Source organism: Balaenoptera borealis, assembly GCF_965194805.1.
Source record: "Balaenoptera borealis genome assembly, chromosome: 11".
NCBI lineage: Eukaryota > Metazoa > Chordata > Mammalia > Artiodactyla > Balaenopteridae > Balaenoptera > Balaenoptera borealis.
The window spans coordinates 24,134,258-24,151,721 of record NC_138868.1 but is presented as its reverse complement, the minus strand read 5'-3'; the positions used below and the strand labels follow the sequence as shown (position 1 = coordinate 24,151,721).

The window sequence follows — 17,464 nt, the reverse complement described above, 5'->3', positions numbered from 1 at the left end:
AGGCAGAAAATCAATGAACTCACAATCCTTAATTGAATTCAGGATGCAAGAGATTTTATCAACTAATATTCTGATGTAGGAGGTAACTGTGGAAGGCCCATTAAGTTCTGAGTAGGTGATGAATTTGAAAGCATGAAAATTCTTAAGTCCCAAAGAACTGTAAATATTCATATTCAAACCTCATACCCATAACTCCAAAGAACAACAGGTTTCATGCTGGGAAGGAGTTGATAAGATGGCTGCAAATTTCCTACTAGTTCAGCTGCACCTGATCCCTTTCTAAAAGTCCAGCCTGGGGCTTCCCTGGTGGCACAGTGGTTGAGAGTCTGCCTGCCAATGCGGGGGACGCGGGTTCGAGCCCTGGTCTGGGAGGATCCCACATGCCGCAGAGCAACTGGGCCCGTGAGCCACAACTACTGAACCTGCACGTCTGGGGCCTGTGCTCCGCAACAAGAGAGGCCGCGATAGTGAGAGGCCCGCGCACCGCGATGAAGAGTGGCCCCCGCTCGCCGCAACTAGAGAAAGCCCTTGCACAGAAACGAAGACCCAACACAGCCATAAATAAATAAATAAATAAATAAATAAATTTATAAAAAAAAAAAGTCCAGCCTGTACACCGTCTCCCCCCAAACTCCCCAGCAAACACGTACACATATATACATGCAGATGGGGAAATGTGTAAAAAATCACTGCAAGCTCTGGCACTTTTTCTTAGAAATTTATCCAGACTACTTCCACTTACATAGTCCCATTGCGTTTTGCTCTCAACTCTCTTGGTTCTTCTAACCTGTGGCGCCCATTTATTTCTGCCCACCCTTCCCTGTTGTCAAGCTCACCCCACAGATTGCCAAACTTATTTCCACATGCGTGTACCGCAACAGCATTCTAAATCCTCTCTTCCTCTCTCCACCCCTCATAATGTCTCTTATAACTGGTTTCTCCAACTCCAGTCTCCCCCTCCTTCAAGAACAGCAATGAAACAACAACCATCATAATAGTGGCCAATATTTATAGAGCGCAGTGGGTCAGATGCTGTTCTACATACTTCACTCACATACACATTAACTCACCGACTCCTCATATCATTTCGCTCCCATTTGCAGATGGAACAACTGTGGGATAGGGATTGAATGTCATGCTCAAGGTCACAGCATGTAAGTGACAGAGCTGGGATTTGAGATCAAGCTGGGTCTTCTAACCACTGTCTCTGTCTAGCACAGCCAGCCTGATGGGCCTTTCTAGAATTCCACTTCTATCCTTTCACTCTCCTGGAGACATCAACATGGGCTTGATGTTTGCAAATAGGCAAAAAGAAGCCAAATTATTGATCCTAGCATTTGAGATCCACCACCAATTGGCCTCACCTTGGCTGGCCTTGCCTTGGCTGGCCAACCTGGCCTGTCATTGTAATAAAGGATTCATGTTGGGAAAGAATTGGCCCTTCTTTAAGCCAGTTCCCCTCCATGTTTAATCTTATGTGCTTTCCAAGCTCTTTCTGTATTTACAATATCCTACTTCCTTCCCATCCACCACTCCAGAGACTCGACTGAAGTTCTAACTACCCTGTGAGTGACAAGTTAACTGAAAACACTGGCCTATTTGGAGTGCCCCTTGCTCTTGATTCCTGTTGGAGTTTATGTAAGAGAAAGCAATATGGGTTGACTACTCAGTAATTCTTGAAAGTCCACTTGATATGTAAACCTGGACACTCCTAAGGAAAGCAAGAATCTGGCTTAAATCATATTGAGTTTACTTAAATTTTATGCATCATATAAATGTTAACGTAGAGTATGGAAATTTAAGTAAAATCTATATGGCTTAGGCAAGATTCTTACTTGTACACCTATATGTATATGTGTGTGTCTATATATTTTTCAATGCCTTACAGCCAAAGACCACCAGAAATACACCTATAGTTGAACAAGCTGGATTTATTACTCCTTGAAATGAAAGAGAGGGCACATCATGGGGAAATGTGGGGTATTTCATCACGGGAGTATTAGAATGAAATTCTTATAGGATTTGGGCTTCTAGTAGGTGATTTGGGGGAGGTTCCAAGGAAGTGGGGTTTTGTTCTGGATTGCATGCTAACAGTTAAGTGGGGACAATTCTATAATTGGCTATCTTTATAAATCTTATCTAGAAGGAAGGAAGAATAGAGGCTAACACTGTAATTGATAAAGAAGTCGCAGTCACTCCTCTTAACCAGGAGAGGGGGATAGTTGGTATTTTTTGGTTTGAATAACAACCTTGCTTTTGTCTCTTCATAGACAAGTTATAAAGCAGTCTTGCTTCTGTCTTGATCCATCAGAGTCACGGAATGATCTTGACTGATACTGGCATCCTGTGAGATGATTGATCTTCAACAGGAGAACACCACAGCTTTGCTGTGAGTGCCAGGCCAGCTCCTAGGCACCAAGGCCTCCCCGATAGAATGTCAGATGTCAGGGGCTTCATGTGTATAAAACAAAACAAAAAAACACTACAAAAGAAATTAGAGCCAAACCATTCTGGATGAATCAGGAGCCTTCTCCAGCTCTCCACAGAGGTGTCCCCAGTTGACAACCACATTAATATTTCACGCATTAATCTTCGATGACTTGTGATGACTTTTGTTCCGTGTCAACTTAGAGGCTGGAACTATGTTTGCAGAGTTGCCTTCCCTGTACGGCTCCAGGTGAGAGCGGGCACAGAGAAACTCACATGAGATTTGAAAAGGAGAGGGAAGCAACAGCTGTCTCCGTGCTCTGGAAATTGGTAAAGAGCATCGGGCACCGTGGCAGCTCATACACAACGTCACTGATCCGCTTGTTCACCTTTTGCTGGCACGGGACATCACCCAGGCCCACAGCTCCTCCCGTATCTGCTGGAAATCCTCTTCCGGCTTCTCCGAGTGTCCTGGACCAGGTGTGTGTGTGTGCAGGTCACTGAAATCATCGAGGTTGGGGACAGCAAGAGACAAACATAGGTTTCCATTTGTCCTCGTGGGTCCCAGTTTGTCCTTGCTCTGCCAATTTCACACCCAGCTTTCCTTCCCAACGGCTGGCCGGTTGAATCCAGATCCAACATCAGATGCAAAGGCAACAACCTGTAAAAGACTTTGCCACGAGTGCCCACAATTGTATGTGGCCATCATAACCCCTTATTCTAGATGACCCTTATAAGTTCTGAATCTCTTAAAAAACCCTCACTGATATACACCCCAGATTTCCAGCTAAGAAGAGATTCCTCATCCTTGGAGTTCTATCCTAAGACCAAAGGGCCATGTGACGAAGGGAGATGGAAGAGATTCCTCCAGTGCCGGGTATGGCCAAGGGACAGGCTCGTGTCTGACTCTCTTGTCCTGACCTGGAGTCTTAGTTTAGTCTGGTTGAGTGCTTGCAGCCTGTGAGAGCAGTGCTGGGGTAGAAAGATCTAGGGCGAGTGGCAAGTGGCCACGAGGCTATTAACTAAGCAGCCCCAGGTGGTGTCACCAGGACTGGGGGCCAGATTCAGCTTCTAAAGGGAACAAAGTCATAGCTGAGATGACATAAACATGAACCAAATCTGAGCGGTGAGGCAAAGATGGAAAATGACACTAAATAGTAAAGAGAGTGTCAAGAAAATAGGGAACGTGATGGTCCAGGTGAGGGGTCAGGACGAGTTAAAGAACGGAAAGTATGAGCATGGACAGCCAGGTGAGAAGTGGCAGATGTGGAGGCTTTAGGGAGCTGTGCCCCGCTGGACAGCCCTGCCCCTGCCAGTTATTATAGGCACCAAACTGTATGCCAGGTACTATGTTCATTGCTTTACACAGTAGCTCATTTAATCATCATAGCTACCACAAAAGACAGAGTTTAGCATGCCAACCTAACAAATGACAAACTGAGGTAGAGAGGTTAGGTGACTTGCCCAAGATCACGTAAAAGAAATTGAAAGACAGGAATTTGAATTTAGATCTTTTTGATCCGACTTCCATTACACCTCTCGAGATCCAAACTTTCTAGGCTTAAAAACAGCAAGAATAAAACCCTTTGAGCAGCCTGATAAATATTGGTCAAATCCAATATTCCAGCTTAACCACTACGTGTTGGACGTTCGTTACTCAGAAGTTGATAAGTAATACGTTGCCCTGAGATTAAGCCATGAGGATGCAGCAGGTGGGTGAAAGGAGGACGTGACCTACGGAAAGCCCCAAGAAAGCCTGACCAAAAGAGAAAGTACCAGAAATTCTCTTCTGGCTCAGGGAATTATGTAAAGACACAGAGATGAGGAGGCAGGTTGGGAGACAGATGGGACCTCCCGCCTTGGGGCTAAAGTCCTTGGGGTCAAAGTTTTCTCTGATAAGTGGAGGAAAGAGTAATGTTTCTGTTGGGGTCTGTAGGAGGCGAATGTACCAGCCCTTGGCTCTCAGGCCTCAGGAGGTGAGGAAAAGACCAAGAAGTTCCCACAAGCCCCCAGGGGAGGAAGAGGAGGTCACTGAAAGTCAGGCTGGGTAGCCACCAGAAAAGGCTGTCACTGTGGCCAGGAGGCTGAGTAACCCAAACCAGTGTCAAGTCGGAGTCCCCCCAGATCTCAGGAGTATCAGTGCCAGCCAGACCTGAGGAGCAGCTAAGTCAGCAGGGAGGACCGCCGGGCCCCAGGGAGACAGAGAACACAGCACAAGTTACAGACACGAGCACCCAGTGGCGGCAAAATGCCCAGGAATGAGAAAGTCCCACCACACACACCCAAGAACCAGCAGGAACTCAGGAGTCCTACTGTGTGTGTCCCGGGGCTTGAAGTCACGTAAGCCTCCACGGCACATCTTGGAAAGGAGGAAACTGGTGAGGGTAGGGGAGAAAGTATAAAAGAGTGAGTCACCCAAAAAAGAGAATGTTCCTGAAAAGATCACTCCAGGGATTGGATTGGATTCAATTCATTTTTTTTTTCCTCCACTATCCAGTGGGAGTCAGGGGTGGGGCTTGAAAGGAAAATCATATAAGTTATAGAGAAGAATGAAGCTGCAGTTTCTTGGCAGATCTCAATCGAGTGTGAGTATATAGGTGATTCCAGTTCAGATGCTATGAAAATAGGTCCTAAAGATTTCTGGAGGTTCAAAGCAGGTTTTTGTGCTTGATCTAGAACATGAGAACAAGAGGGGACACTAGAAATCCTCAAATCCCTGGTATTTTCCTCTGTTTGTACCTTATCTGATGGTGCCCATCCTTCCTCTCCCCCACCTGAAGGCCCAGCAAGCTGCAAGCACTGGTATTGAAAAGATGGCATCGGCTTTGCTATACGCATTATTTGGGAATGATAATCTAGGATCTATTTTAAAGGGCTGCCGCCCAGCCATTGGTCCCAACACATGTAGCTCAAAGAGACTGCATGCAGGAATCAGAGCCATGGCACATTCGTTCCGTGGGTCAGAAGCCAACCCTTGTTTTATTAAAGTGTGTACAGGGGATTGGGAAGGAGAAGGACCACCTCGTGACGTGGCGGTGCGCACGGACACCAACACCGCAGCCAGGCTCCGCTGTCCGGGACTGTCCTGCAGGCGGCTCTTTGGAACTCTATCTGGCTGGAGCCTTGGAGAAGACCTGATGAAGCCAGTCAACCCTCTCTCGACCAGAGCTGACCATGGCATTCGCACCACTGAAGGGCAGGTGGGGAAGGCCACTGGGTCGGTTGAATGGGGAGGATTTCTTTGCTGTTCATGTAGTCTGTTTTGAAGAAACTGAGTTCTTGCAAGCAGCCCTGGTATCTTCCAAATGGTCCCAGCAGTCAGGGAGGCAGCGGCCTACCAGAAAGTTAAGCTCGGCTCGCCCTCCACTGGTTTTGAAATCAGAAGCCCTGGCACAGCCAAATTCATGGGCAGAATCACATTTCAGGTCCACAGTGCCTCGGGCAACACACGTAGGGAAGGAGGCACGGACGTGCTTCTTGACGGGCCTGAGGCTCATTTCATGTTTCTCTCGATCCAGTCTTTAAAAGGCAGCACTTTGGTGAAGGCTGTGTAGAGGCTGTGGCTGCATGTTTTGTCATAGCTCCAGCTGACCAGCCCCACCAGATGCCAGCGGGGCTCAGGGGACGCCCGTCCCGGGAAGAACACAGCGGCGATGCCCCCCGTCTCTGCTGTGCAGATATCAGAGGGGGCAGTGCGGTCCCAGCCGGCACAGAACATGTTGTCTGTGACGCTCACCGGGATGCCGTGCTCCTCGTGCTGCTCCTCGCACAGCAGCGAGTCCGCCACGCTGACCACCCCCGAGCGCAGCGTGTCATTCTTGAAGCCGGGGCTCCTCACGTCGGCCAGGACATTCCAGCCTGCCACGGTGATGCGGGACTCCTGGAAGGAGGTGCTGAGGTCCCGAGGGGCCGCCAGGCAGATGGGCTGGACGCGGGTGCTGATGCGAGCCTTGTCCAGGAGCTTCAGGACGGCGATGTCCGCATCCAGCAGGATGGGGTCGTAGTTGGGATGCAGGATGATTGCAGAAATCTACCAAGGTAAGGAATGGACAGCAATTGTGAGCAGCCAACTTCATAGTGATAGGAACAGGCAAGCCCCGGGGCTGAATTATTGGGAGAAAATGTCTAAGAGACAGCTACAATTATACAGAGATACTTTCCTCAAGGGATCATAGAAAGCAACTGCTCTATTTCCAGGATTGCAAACTGAAATGCCCGCCTGGCTGGCAGGTTGATTTTTTTGTTTTTTTGTTTTTAACATCTTTATTGGAGTATAATTGCTTTACAATGGTGTGTTAGTTTCTGCTTTATAACAAAGTGAATCAGTTATACATATACATATGGCAGGTTGTTTTAAATAAGTTGAGTGGACAGGTGAGGTTTCAGAGAACGGGAGTGCATGCCCCATGCAGAGGGGGCAGCTGCCACTTTGCTCCAGCTGACCACTGCCATGCAGAAGTGCTCATTTTGCCAGAGAATAGACTCCAGATCTCTGGCTGAAACCTCCTGGTTTTGAAATGTTGGCAAATAACTGATTAAAAAAATATATGTTAGCACTATCAAAACACAAACCCCTAGAGGCTACCAGTTTGCAACATCTGGTCCACTGTAAACATTGCATTTACCCTCAAGCCAGTAAGATAGAGCTATACCCAGGGTGGTCCACAAGACTTTTCCACGAAGTCTCCCCTGACTGTCCCCATCCTTGCTGATCATCTTCTTTGACGGGGGCCTCCAGGAGCTTGCATCTGTGATACGCCGCAACATTCTTATGGATGTGTTCTATTCCTTCAACTATATTTGGGCTCATTTACTCAGGGATTCTATTGTGTTGGACTAGTCACGATATACTGGTCTGTCTCTTCCCCTAGCCTGTGGACTCTTCAGGGCAAAAACCATGCCTTATTCAGTTCTGTATGTATTCCCAGCGAATGGCATGCTGTGGGAACTCAACAATGGATGGATGGATGGATGAATGGATGGATGGATGGATGGACAGATGGATGAGCTGGATGGGTGAGTGGGTGGATGGAAGAGGGGGAGGGAGGCAGGCAGGGAAAGAGAAGAATATTACAAATTTATTAGGAGTCTCTATTTTTCCTCAAAGCCTACCTAGCACAGTGTCCTAAGCATAAGAGGTGGTTACCTTTTGATGACCCCAGTGATAGAAGATATTTGTTACTATCTTATTTTTAAAACAATTTTAGGGGGGAAAGACACCATAGTCTTTCTAGATGCCCCTTTCTAGTATCTGTCAATATATATTAGCCACCTACTATGCGCCTAATATTTCCAGGCTCTGGGCTGGATGCTAAAGTGCTAAAGTGACAGGACCGACACAGTCACTGCTCGCCCAGTACTGGGAGTTGCTGAGCCAGAGGCCCGGTTTCCAGGCTGCAGCCCTGTCTCACCCGCAAGCTCTGGATGCTTTTCTCTTCCCGGTCATCATCCCTGTAGAATTTCCCCAGGACGACTTTGAGGTCTGCTGTCTTGATCACGGTGACCCTCCCCAGGTCGGTGACGCAGTGGGCAGACACCACCACGGTGCGCTCATTGACCAGGGCACCGCTGCAGACCAGGAACCACGTGTCCTTGTGCAGGCTGCTCCCGTGCACCCCGCCGGCCCTCCTGTAGATGGCAGCCTGCCACGGCCAGCGCGCCCTCTGGGTCTTCGGAGCAGTGGCGTTCTCAGTTTTCCCACAGACTATGGAGAAAGCACCAGCTCAGTAATGTAAACTCAGACCTTCCCATCCAAAGGGGAATGTGTCAGTCAACCAACAGAGCACAAATCTGGAAAGGTGGGCCCTACGGATGTCAAGACCACAGAGCATCTAACCCGTTTTTCTTTTCCCTTTAAACATTAATCAACCACCTTGACGTGGTTGACTATAAAGTCTAGGATTACGATTGGAGGCTTACCATCCCAGCCACTTACTGGGCAAGTTGCCTAATCTCTTACAGCCTCAGTCTTCCTGCCTGAAAAATGGATACAGTAATCACAACTGTCTCCTAGGGTTCTTGAGGAGAGTGGATGAGATGATGTATATAAACAGTTAGATTCAAAATATCATGACTATTACTATAAAGATGACCACCTCGAACTAAGCCATATTCTTCTTCTTTGACAAAGAGGATGGGGGGAGCTTAGTATGTGCAAGACCCTATTCCAGACACTTCCGTGTATTACCGCAGTAATCATCATTATAACCTTGTGAGTAATTAATATCTCATAATCTAATTAATAACAATAACCTAATTAATACCATTGGGTGATGAGAATGAAAACTGGGTTAGATAGGGTAACCAAGGTGATATCACCAGAAGCCCTCTAGCACCTTTAACCCCTTCCTCACTTGGTGTTTAATTATTGCTCTGTCCCTTTTCTCCAAGTAAATATGAAAGAATTATCCACAAAAAGTATGCCCCCCCTTCCCAAAAACTTCGTCTAAGATTTAACGAGTTCATTTCTCCTGGGTAAAAAGTTTAAGCCAAAGGAAGGAAGCTCTAACTGTGGAATTTCAGACTTCGCCAAACTAGGGAAAGTGTTAGAGGGCCATTCTTTTGGACAAGGAGTTTTTGCCAAAAAAGTCTTCAATAGGGTCAGTGGCTTTTCATAGGCAGCAATGGGAGATCTAAGCTGCTCTAGACCAAGGACAGGCATTGACTCACTAGGGATGCAGGACGGGGCACGCCCACTCCACTTTCCAGTCCTCAGACATGTCCTCCGGCTGCTGCCCAGGCGGCGGTAGAAGGGTGAGATGCACTCATACTGGATCTGGGTGTGCAGATATTGGTACCCAGGGGGCAGGTCTCCAAAGGGAAGGGCTGGCTTCTTGGTAGAGGCGTCCTGCAGCTTCTGCTTGCTGAAGGCTGATGAGTATAGCTGGTGTAATGGTGTCTCCCTACATCGGAGCACCCGGCCCGGAGAGAGAGGAGGGCCAGAGACAGTCATTGTGGCTCCTTTAGTATCCAAGCAAATCCCCACGTAGATATTTGGTTACAGAGGAAGGGAAAGCAGCTATCTATCTCATCCTCTGTGTGTGTCTCTCTCTCCCTTTCTCCCCTCACACCTCTCTCTCTCTCTCTCATACACACACACACACACACACACACACATGAACGCTTCTTCTACCACTGAGCAGGTCTTCTTGCACACTTCAACCTTCAATTTATTCCTCCATTTCCATTTCTGGCATGCCTCCAGCTGCCCTGGATTTTAACCAAAGAGCATAATATCTGACATAATAGCTGCTATCCAAAGGTACGCTACACATGCACACACACAAAAATTAATAGTGAAATTAAATAAGAAAGGAAGTTAATTTCAAGGGGAGAAATCCAGGCGGCTGCTTTTCTCTAACTATTATCATAATGGGGCAGTATTAGGAATTGATTCAAACCGAACTGTGTTGATACAGCAGCTTGATTTAGCAATTAGCAGATGTAATTAGTCCACCTCAGAGAATAAAACCTTCTCTCAGAGCACGTTGATTGGGAGAAATAAGGAGCGTTGTGTGCGAATGTGAAAAGGTCTTTTAAATGAGCCCTGAAGTTGAAGCACCCAGAGACCACTCTGGGATTCTTGGGAGAGAGGTATGCACACTACACAACTTGTGCTCGTTTTATATCAGTGCATAATGACTATTAACTGACAAGTTAGAGTTCCTTTAGGAATCAGTGTTTTCATCCCATTTAATGAATGGAGGAAGGAAGCCCAGAGAGGTAGGTGGGAGTGCTGAAGGGCACACAGGAAGCTAAGACAGTACCCCAGGCAACACAGGCAGTCATGGTTCCCATCCTGGTGTCCCTGCCGTGTCAATCCATCGTAAGAAATCTGTTTCATGTGTCTGTACCGTGCTGTGCTCAGAGCAAACATTCCATCCACGCTGATTTCATCCAACAAATCTTTAGCTCATGTTTAGAACCAGGTCTGCAGTTCAGGGAGCTTCTGGACTTGCAAACAAACACAGCTTTTGGCCATTGAAGGTTTGCGTTGCCTTTGGGGGTTCCTGGGTGAGCCTGGCTGCTGGAGACCATCATATCCCCGCTCCAGCAGCGTATCTTCCAGAAAGATATTTACAACCAAGTTTTAGGCTTACTTTCTCATCTACATGAGACACCTGGCACCTTGTCACCTAACCCCCCATTACAACCGCTTTACAAAATGCAAAGCCCGGTGGTAGTCTTTTTTAACAGCTCTGGGCCTCCTCTCCAAGATGTCTCCTTGGGAAGAATACTTACTGGAGAGTCCAGCCCCAGGTAAATCACAAAGATCAGAAAGGAGGGTGGGTAGAAATACTGGATTCCACTGCCACTGTCCCCAAGGAAATGCCTTGCCCAAAAGGGAAATGGAATGAGAGAGCCAGAGGCAGAGTGAGAGATGAAGGAATATCCTGATCTTTGAATATTTCAGATCACTTGTTTGGGGTCAGTTCCAGTCACTGGGATTCATTGTTACCATTTCTAAAAGCAATAGATACTGCTTACAGGTGTTCATAGGTGCAAGGCGTTTTTAAGGCCTTTATATAAGGCTTAGTTCAAGCTTCATGCATCAGGGAGCAGACCCTGAAGACCCTGGATTTGCATCCTGGGTTTGCTCCTTCCTCTAGCAATGTGACCTTGGGCAAGTTCCTCACCCTCTCAGAGCCTCAGTTTACCCATCTGTAATAAAAAGTAATAAAACCTAAAATGAAATGGTAATAATAATACTTACCTCAGAGGTTGTAGTGAAGATTAAATGAGCTAATATATGTAAAGAACTCAGAAGTGTAACGGGCACAGAGCAAACACCCAGTAAATGCTAGCTATTTGCCTTGCATTTAATCCTTAACAGTCCCCAGAGACAAATGTTATTGTGATTACCCTTACTTTTCAAAAGAGGAACTAAAGGCTCAGCAAGCTTAGGAATTTGCCCAAGAATACCCAGTGCTAAAGAGGGATGACAGCAGGTCTTGAACCAACTGATCCAATCCATTCATTCATTCATTCATTCGCTCATTCATTCAATATTTTGGGGGTGTCCACCACGTGGCAGGCACCGTTCTAGGAACTAGAAGCTCAGCATGAACCAAACAGAAAATGTTCCTGCACTTATAACTTTCACATTTTTTTGGTGGGGTACAGGGAGACAGAAATTGAACAAGTAAATGAACAAAATGTCAGTAGGACAACAGGTGGAGATGGATGCCAATGTGAAAACTGGAGACCTCTGTAAAGGCCAGAGAGCACTGGCTAAAGAAGTCAGCTCAGCGGTCAGGGTGGAGGTGGGGTTGCTATTTTTAAAAGGATGGTCTTGGAAGGTCTCTCTGCCAGGTAAAAACTAAGCAGGGAACTGAAGGAAACCAGGCACTAAGCCTCGTTGAAATCCAGTGGAAGCAGGTTCCTTCTGGAGCCACGGGTGTAAGGTTCCGTAGCTGCCACCAGGGGTCCCCACCTCTATCTTTCCAGGAAAAAAGCTGGGTGGGTGTCCCTGAGGCCTCACATCCTTCATCAGGGACAAGTCATTCATCTCCGGTTCCTGGCCCCACCAGCCTGCCTCATCTGCTTGGTCACTACCAAGAACATCTTCCTAAGCCACAGCTGGCTGCATAATAAATACGTAGTAATTTCAGGAAGACTCGAGTATTAAAATCCAGTTCCTCAAAGACCATCTTAAAGTCTGGCTTCCCACCAGCACTTACTTTCCCACAATCCAATGAAATCTGTGCATCTTCCAACAGTTGCTACCTCTTGGCTAAAGGCAGCTGGCTAATAAGCCTCCATCTAATGAGCCCTATTCTTCCTTGGCCAGTCAGCACTGAGTGTCCCTAAGAAACCTCAGACTGTCTTTGGCCAAACACCAATGGGGAAAGGGGGTGGGAGAGGAACGTTCATTCGCCTTTAAAGCAGAATTCAGGTGTTTCAACCTCACCTTGACTGAACCTGCATTGGAAGAACTCTCCGTCTCACCAGGTCTGAGATCTTTGGTTCTCGACAGGCTAGGGAAAAAAAAAAAAAAAAAAAAAGACAGTGCTGCATAATCCTTTTCCATATTAACTGTTCACACCATTCAGTTCAGATTCGTACCTGACCACCCTTTCTGGAGACCAGTGCACATTCCCCAGGCTTTCAGAGGTAAGACACGTTAGCCAAACTTGGACAGCTCGCTTAGCAAAAGAGCATGCTGAGTTTTATCTAAATTGGCAACCCCCTCTGAAGAACCCCAGTAGAATAAACACCTCTGCAGAGCTGCTCCCCCCAGGTGATATGAAACAATGGTAATTAATAGATTAGGATTATCTGTTCACATAAACAGTATTGGCGAACTTAATCAATACAGAATAAAAGCCAAGGTCAAGGTTCTAAAATAGAGCCCAGCAGAGTGAATCACAAGGTTCTCATTTAAAACCAGACAGCAGTGTCAACCATCAATAAATCTTGAGTAACTGATTCCTCCATGTCTCTGCAACTAAGGCCCCTAATGGTCCTTTGAGGGCAACTCAAAGCCCAGTTTAATTTTTTTGAAGTTTCTCTTTCTTCACAAGTGAAAAGGAATCCTTCCCATCTCACTTTCCCAATCAAGCAGCCAACATTCGTCTAATTAGCAACCTAGGGAACTCTGCTTGTATTAATTTGTAAGAGAAGAGTTGACAAAAATCTCCAAGGACGTATGAAACACCGTTTGCATACTTAATGAAATCAAGAATCAGAGTCTGTGCTGGTGAGGAAGAAGCTTGCTCCTGGCTAAAGTCTAAAGTGATTTCTTCCTTTCACAAATCTTTCTTTCGTTCCTTTTCCCATGATTCAGGTTGTTGACAAACACTCAGAAGGGAAAGTGGAGGATTGAAGCAATTATCTGGATAATCTAGGCCAAGGATATGCTTTTCTTCCCAGGAAACAGCTAGATAACTGTGACCTGCCACCAAAAGGAGAGGGGCTGTCGACCTGGAGCAACTAGTGAATCAACTCAGCAAGAAACTATGCATGCCCACTCCCAAGGGGGGTAAGGTCCAAACTTCCCTATGCAACGTTCCATTTGTTCTGGTCTCCAACTACCTTTTAAAATTTACCTCCCAGATTCCAGGATTGATTCACTCTTTGTTTACCATGATTCTTTCACTTCTGCCTACACCACCTTCCCTTTGTCTTCTAACTGGAATATCATCCCAACTCCTCTTTACCTCTATAAATCCTTCCCTGCTTCCCAGACAGGTTCCAGTGCTCTCTGCTACACGCAATTGTCTCTATTTCACTCCTTCTCGGAATATACACCACTCATTTGTTCTATAACTCTCCTTTGAATGTTCAAGGGTTTACTGTCTTTTTAAGATGCTTTTAAACATCTTAACATCTCAAACCTCCCTCCACATAGGCTGGCAGGGATGATGTGTCTATTGTGTTCTTTTATTTCTTGCACTAATTTAATATTGCATAGAGAGTAGATAAATGTAGCCATATAAATGCATTTTAATTGCTTCAAATCTATGCTTGGGTTTGCATGTATAAAACTCAGCCTTGTCATCTTTCCTAAACTGCTCTGTTAACTACATCACTCTTCTTGATCACATCAAGACATTGTGATTAGGATAAGCAGGTCCTTTGGCGGTTCAAAAAAGAAGCAAATGTTTTATGGATGATTTCCAACCTGAGAGTGATGTATGGTTCCAGTGAGAACCTAAGAGAGAAGGCATTTTTCCAGTGGCTCAAAAACATATATGAGAGCTACCAAAATGTCCAGCAACTCCATCTATTTCTACAGACTTCAAAAATATTCAAAAGTTACCTTTTATGCAGATGGGTTGTTTCCCCGACCACTCTCCATTCTGCTGGCAAGTTCTCATCTCATTGCCGCTAAGAACATAGGAGTTGTTACAAAAGAAGGTCAAGACGGTGCCAATTTTTGCATAGCGCCCATTGATGAGCCCAGGGCCTCCTGTAATTTTCTTGTACCCATTGACTGGGTCCCCAGGGTCTGAGCAGTTTCTTTCTTCAAGGACTGGAAGTGGAAAGAAAAGGAGAGCTATTAATAGTCTGAAGCATTCCATTTTAGCATCAAATATTTTCAAGTCTCATTGAATTAAAAACGCAGTGATACAGAACCTGCTAACAATGGTACTCAAAGGAATTACCAAGAGAAAACTCATAATAGAAAAATGCATGCATTAGACATATCTTCCCCTTGCTTTTACGATTTATTCTTAAATTGAGAAGTGTTTCATCCCATATACAAATAAATTTGACACTACAACGGTCTCTCATATAATCATGTTCATTTGTTTCTCAAACTGTGGGAGATGGCCAGGCCTGGACAAAATACACATTTTGCCTAAGTTTTTATGATCAGTATACAAGGGTTATTGGTTTTCAGTGTTGTAATATCATCTCCTTCGTTCCCTAAAGCTTAGGCAATTAAACCAGACTATTCAGTTTCCTATTTGTGTTGTACCCAGAAAGTAGAACAGATTCAAAACGAGTACATATATAAATTTAGATTTTATATTTCATCTGCTGGAACATTAGTGTGTTAGAAGTTGTAATTAAAAAACACTAGAGGACAATATAAATTCAGAGATACAACAAATTCCCTTGATCTCCAAATATAACGTTCCATCTAAACATTTAACAATATTCATTACAAAGATATCTCTATTCTCTAATTCATGTTGCACAGCTACTTAGAGTAAAATTGGCATCACCAGCTATTCTAAGCACTGAACAGGATATTAGATATATCCTGGAAATATTCTATCAGCTAGATAACATATTTTTCTCAAAAAGATTATGGCAAATTACTGAATATTACTTGCCTAAGGACACAGAGTAAGTCCCCTGAAGAATTCAACCTTTAATTACTGAGTTTGGGTACCAATCACTCTATCAGCCTCCCTAGTCTCTTTTTAATCATTTTTTCTAAGACACAGGTTCATTCCTATAAAACTGTCCCCACACAATACAATTACGCACTGGACATGCTTTACTTCCCATAAATGTCCCAGTTACCTTTCAAACAACTTACTTGCTTGCCTCCAGGCAAGAAATTAATGTCCATTCATATAATACTTCTACAATATTTGAGAACTAAAAATTAATGAATATTCCTCTGTGCAATTTGGCAAGGTTGCTAATATTGTCCAAGTTTCTGGTTTGTCTGCTCTAAGACTGCCTGTAGATCACATGACAGATGATCTCAATGACACTCTGTGTGTTTTGGGCTATGTACTTTGAGCAGTTTCCCTGAGGGTTGACTCCAAAGCCCCATTTTAAGTGTCAAAAAAGGACCTCACTGAGTGAGCTGTTTAAAAAAATACCGAAATGGTATAGTGAGGGCAATGCACATTTCTGAAGCTTCAAGTGGACTCAGAAAGTCCCCCAGTGCTTATATTTCCAGGAATCCCTCTATGATGCGAGAGCAAGCATTCCATATTGCTTCAGTGATGGGGCCACCTTCTTACAGTACAGACTCATTCAGTGCTGAACATGTAGCCCAGAAACAACCAGCAAGAGCCCACAGACTTCAGTCATCTCAAAAACATGTGTTATACCTGCAAGTTTTAGAAAATGGAATTCACTGTCAACATAAAAATCAGGGCATTTCTCATAGAAATCTGTGTTCCTGGCTTCTGACAAAATTCAGTTCCAGAAACCCTGGGTCTGTATTCTCACACGGCAAGAATCAGCTGGTGTGGGGAGGAGCTCCCTGCCTGGACTGGACCACAGCCTTGCCTCGGCCACAGGCCTCCACCGACCAGCTGCCTGGCTCTGGCAGACACTTAAATCTGTGGCCAGTTAGGCTATATCAAAGGGCTGTGATTTGTGTAACTCAAGTGTAGCTCCTCATCCATTTTGAGTTTTGCTTGCTAGAGCTCATGGCCAAGAACGATTGGGTTATACTAAAGACCCGTCCTGGAATACTAAAAGAAAACGAACTAGCCTCTAGCCGCATCAGCTCAGCAGAAGACAAGAAGAGGCTTCTACTGTAAGCCTAATTGTTGCATTTTAGAAGTAAGTAGCTTCCTGGCCCAGTAGGCTCCCACTCCACGATCTCCTACGTGCAGGATTCTCAGGGATCCTATTTCTGTGACATTTCATGTGGGTTTAACTGGCAGGAACAATGGAGAGTTCTCGAGCTCTTGGAGGTAATAAAGCCTCAGGACAATTCAGGTTCTTTGTTCCTCTCCCTGAAGAGGCTTTAAAGGAAGATTTAAAGGGAAACGGACTCAAGATATCCAAACAGGTCTGCCCACGGCTGAGGAATTCTGCCATATTTCTATAATTCTTAAATGCCTATTCCTTTATAACGTGATGTGTCTGAAATCAGGTCATATGCCTACATTTCCTGTAGTATTTCTTTACTCCCAATCCCCAGAACAGCTATAATTAAATCAACGGTGCACCTTAAACTTGCTAAAATCTTAGAATGGAGAACTATTTATTTGGTTTTAAGTTATGCTCATGAAATGTCCCCAGGGTTGAGCTGAATGATGCTTCCAAGTAAGGGTTCAATGGGAGGTGAGACTATACGGCTGAAATTCAAGAGAAATGCAGACATTAGAAACAGATTCATAAAGGATTCAGATAATGTAGTTGTCTGACACTACTGAAAAATAAATAGACTGAATATATTCAAGGAAATAAAAGACAAAATTGAGAACTTTGGTAGAAAACTGAAAACCTTAAAAAATAGCCAAAGGAGAAATCTAGAACTCAAAAAGTAAAGTAAAAATTCAGTGGCTGAGTTTAATAGCAAACTGGATACAGTGTAAGGGGACTAACAAACTGAAAGATAACTTGAAAGAAAAGATTCAGAACAAACCCCAAGAGTCAAAAAGGTGAAAAATATAAGGAAGATGTAAGGATACAGTGAGGAGGTTAATAAATATGTGTAATTGGCATCCCAGAAGAAAAGAGAGAGAATGGAGCAAAACCAATATGTAAAGAGATAATAATTGAAATTTTTCTGATGAAAGATGTCAACCTACAGATTTACAAAGTCCCAAACCAGATAAATATGAAGAAAACCACACATAGACATATCATATAAAACTGTTCAAAACCAAAA

At 44.9% G+C, this 17,464-nt stretch overlaps 1 protein-coding gene across 5 annotated transcripts in view; it reads right to left on the bottom strand.

The window, feature by feature from the left end:
• Window positions 1-5,374: 5,374 nt before the first annotated feature.
• PAMR1 (peptidase domain containing associated with muscle regeneration 1) overlaps window positions 5,375-17,464 on the bottom strand; it is a 164,715-nt gene continuing 152,625 nt past the window's right edge. For all 5 annotated transcript variants that reach the window (XM_082343739.1, XM_082343740.1, XM_082343738.1 and 2 more), the window contains 5 exons: window positions 14,189-14,401; window positions 12,338-12,404; window positions 9,097-9,329; window positions 7,839-8,131; window positions 5,375-6,457 (listed from right to left, as the gene is read on the bottom strand). In XM_082343739.1, the coding sequence (XP_082199865.1) occupies window positions 5,921-6,457; window positions 7,839-8,131; window positions 9,097-9,329; window positions 12,338-12,404; window positions 14,189-14,401 (1,343 nt within the window). In that variant the 3' untranslated portion in view covers window positions 5,375-5,920. The remainder of the gene's footprint in view (window positions 6,458-7,838; window positions 8,132-9,096; window positions 9,330-12,337; window positions 12,405-14,188; window positions 14,402-17,464) is intronic.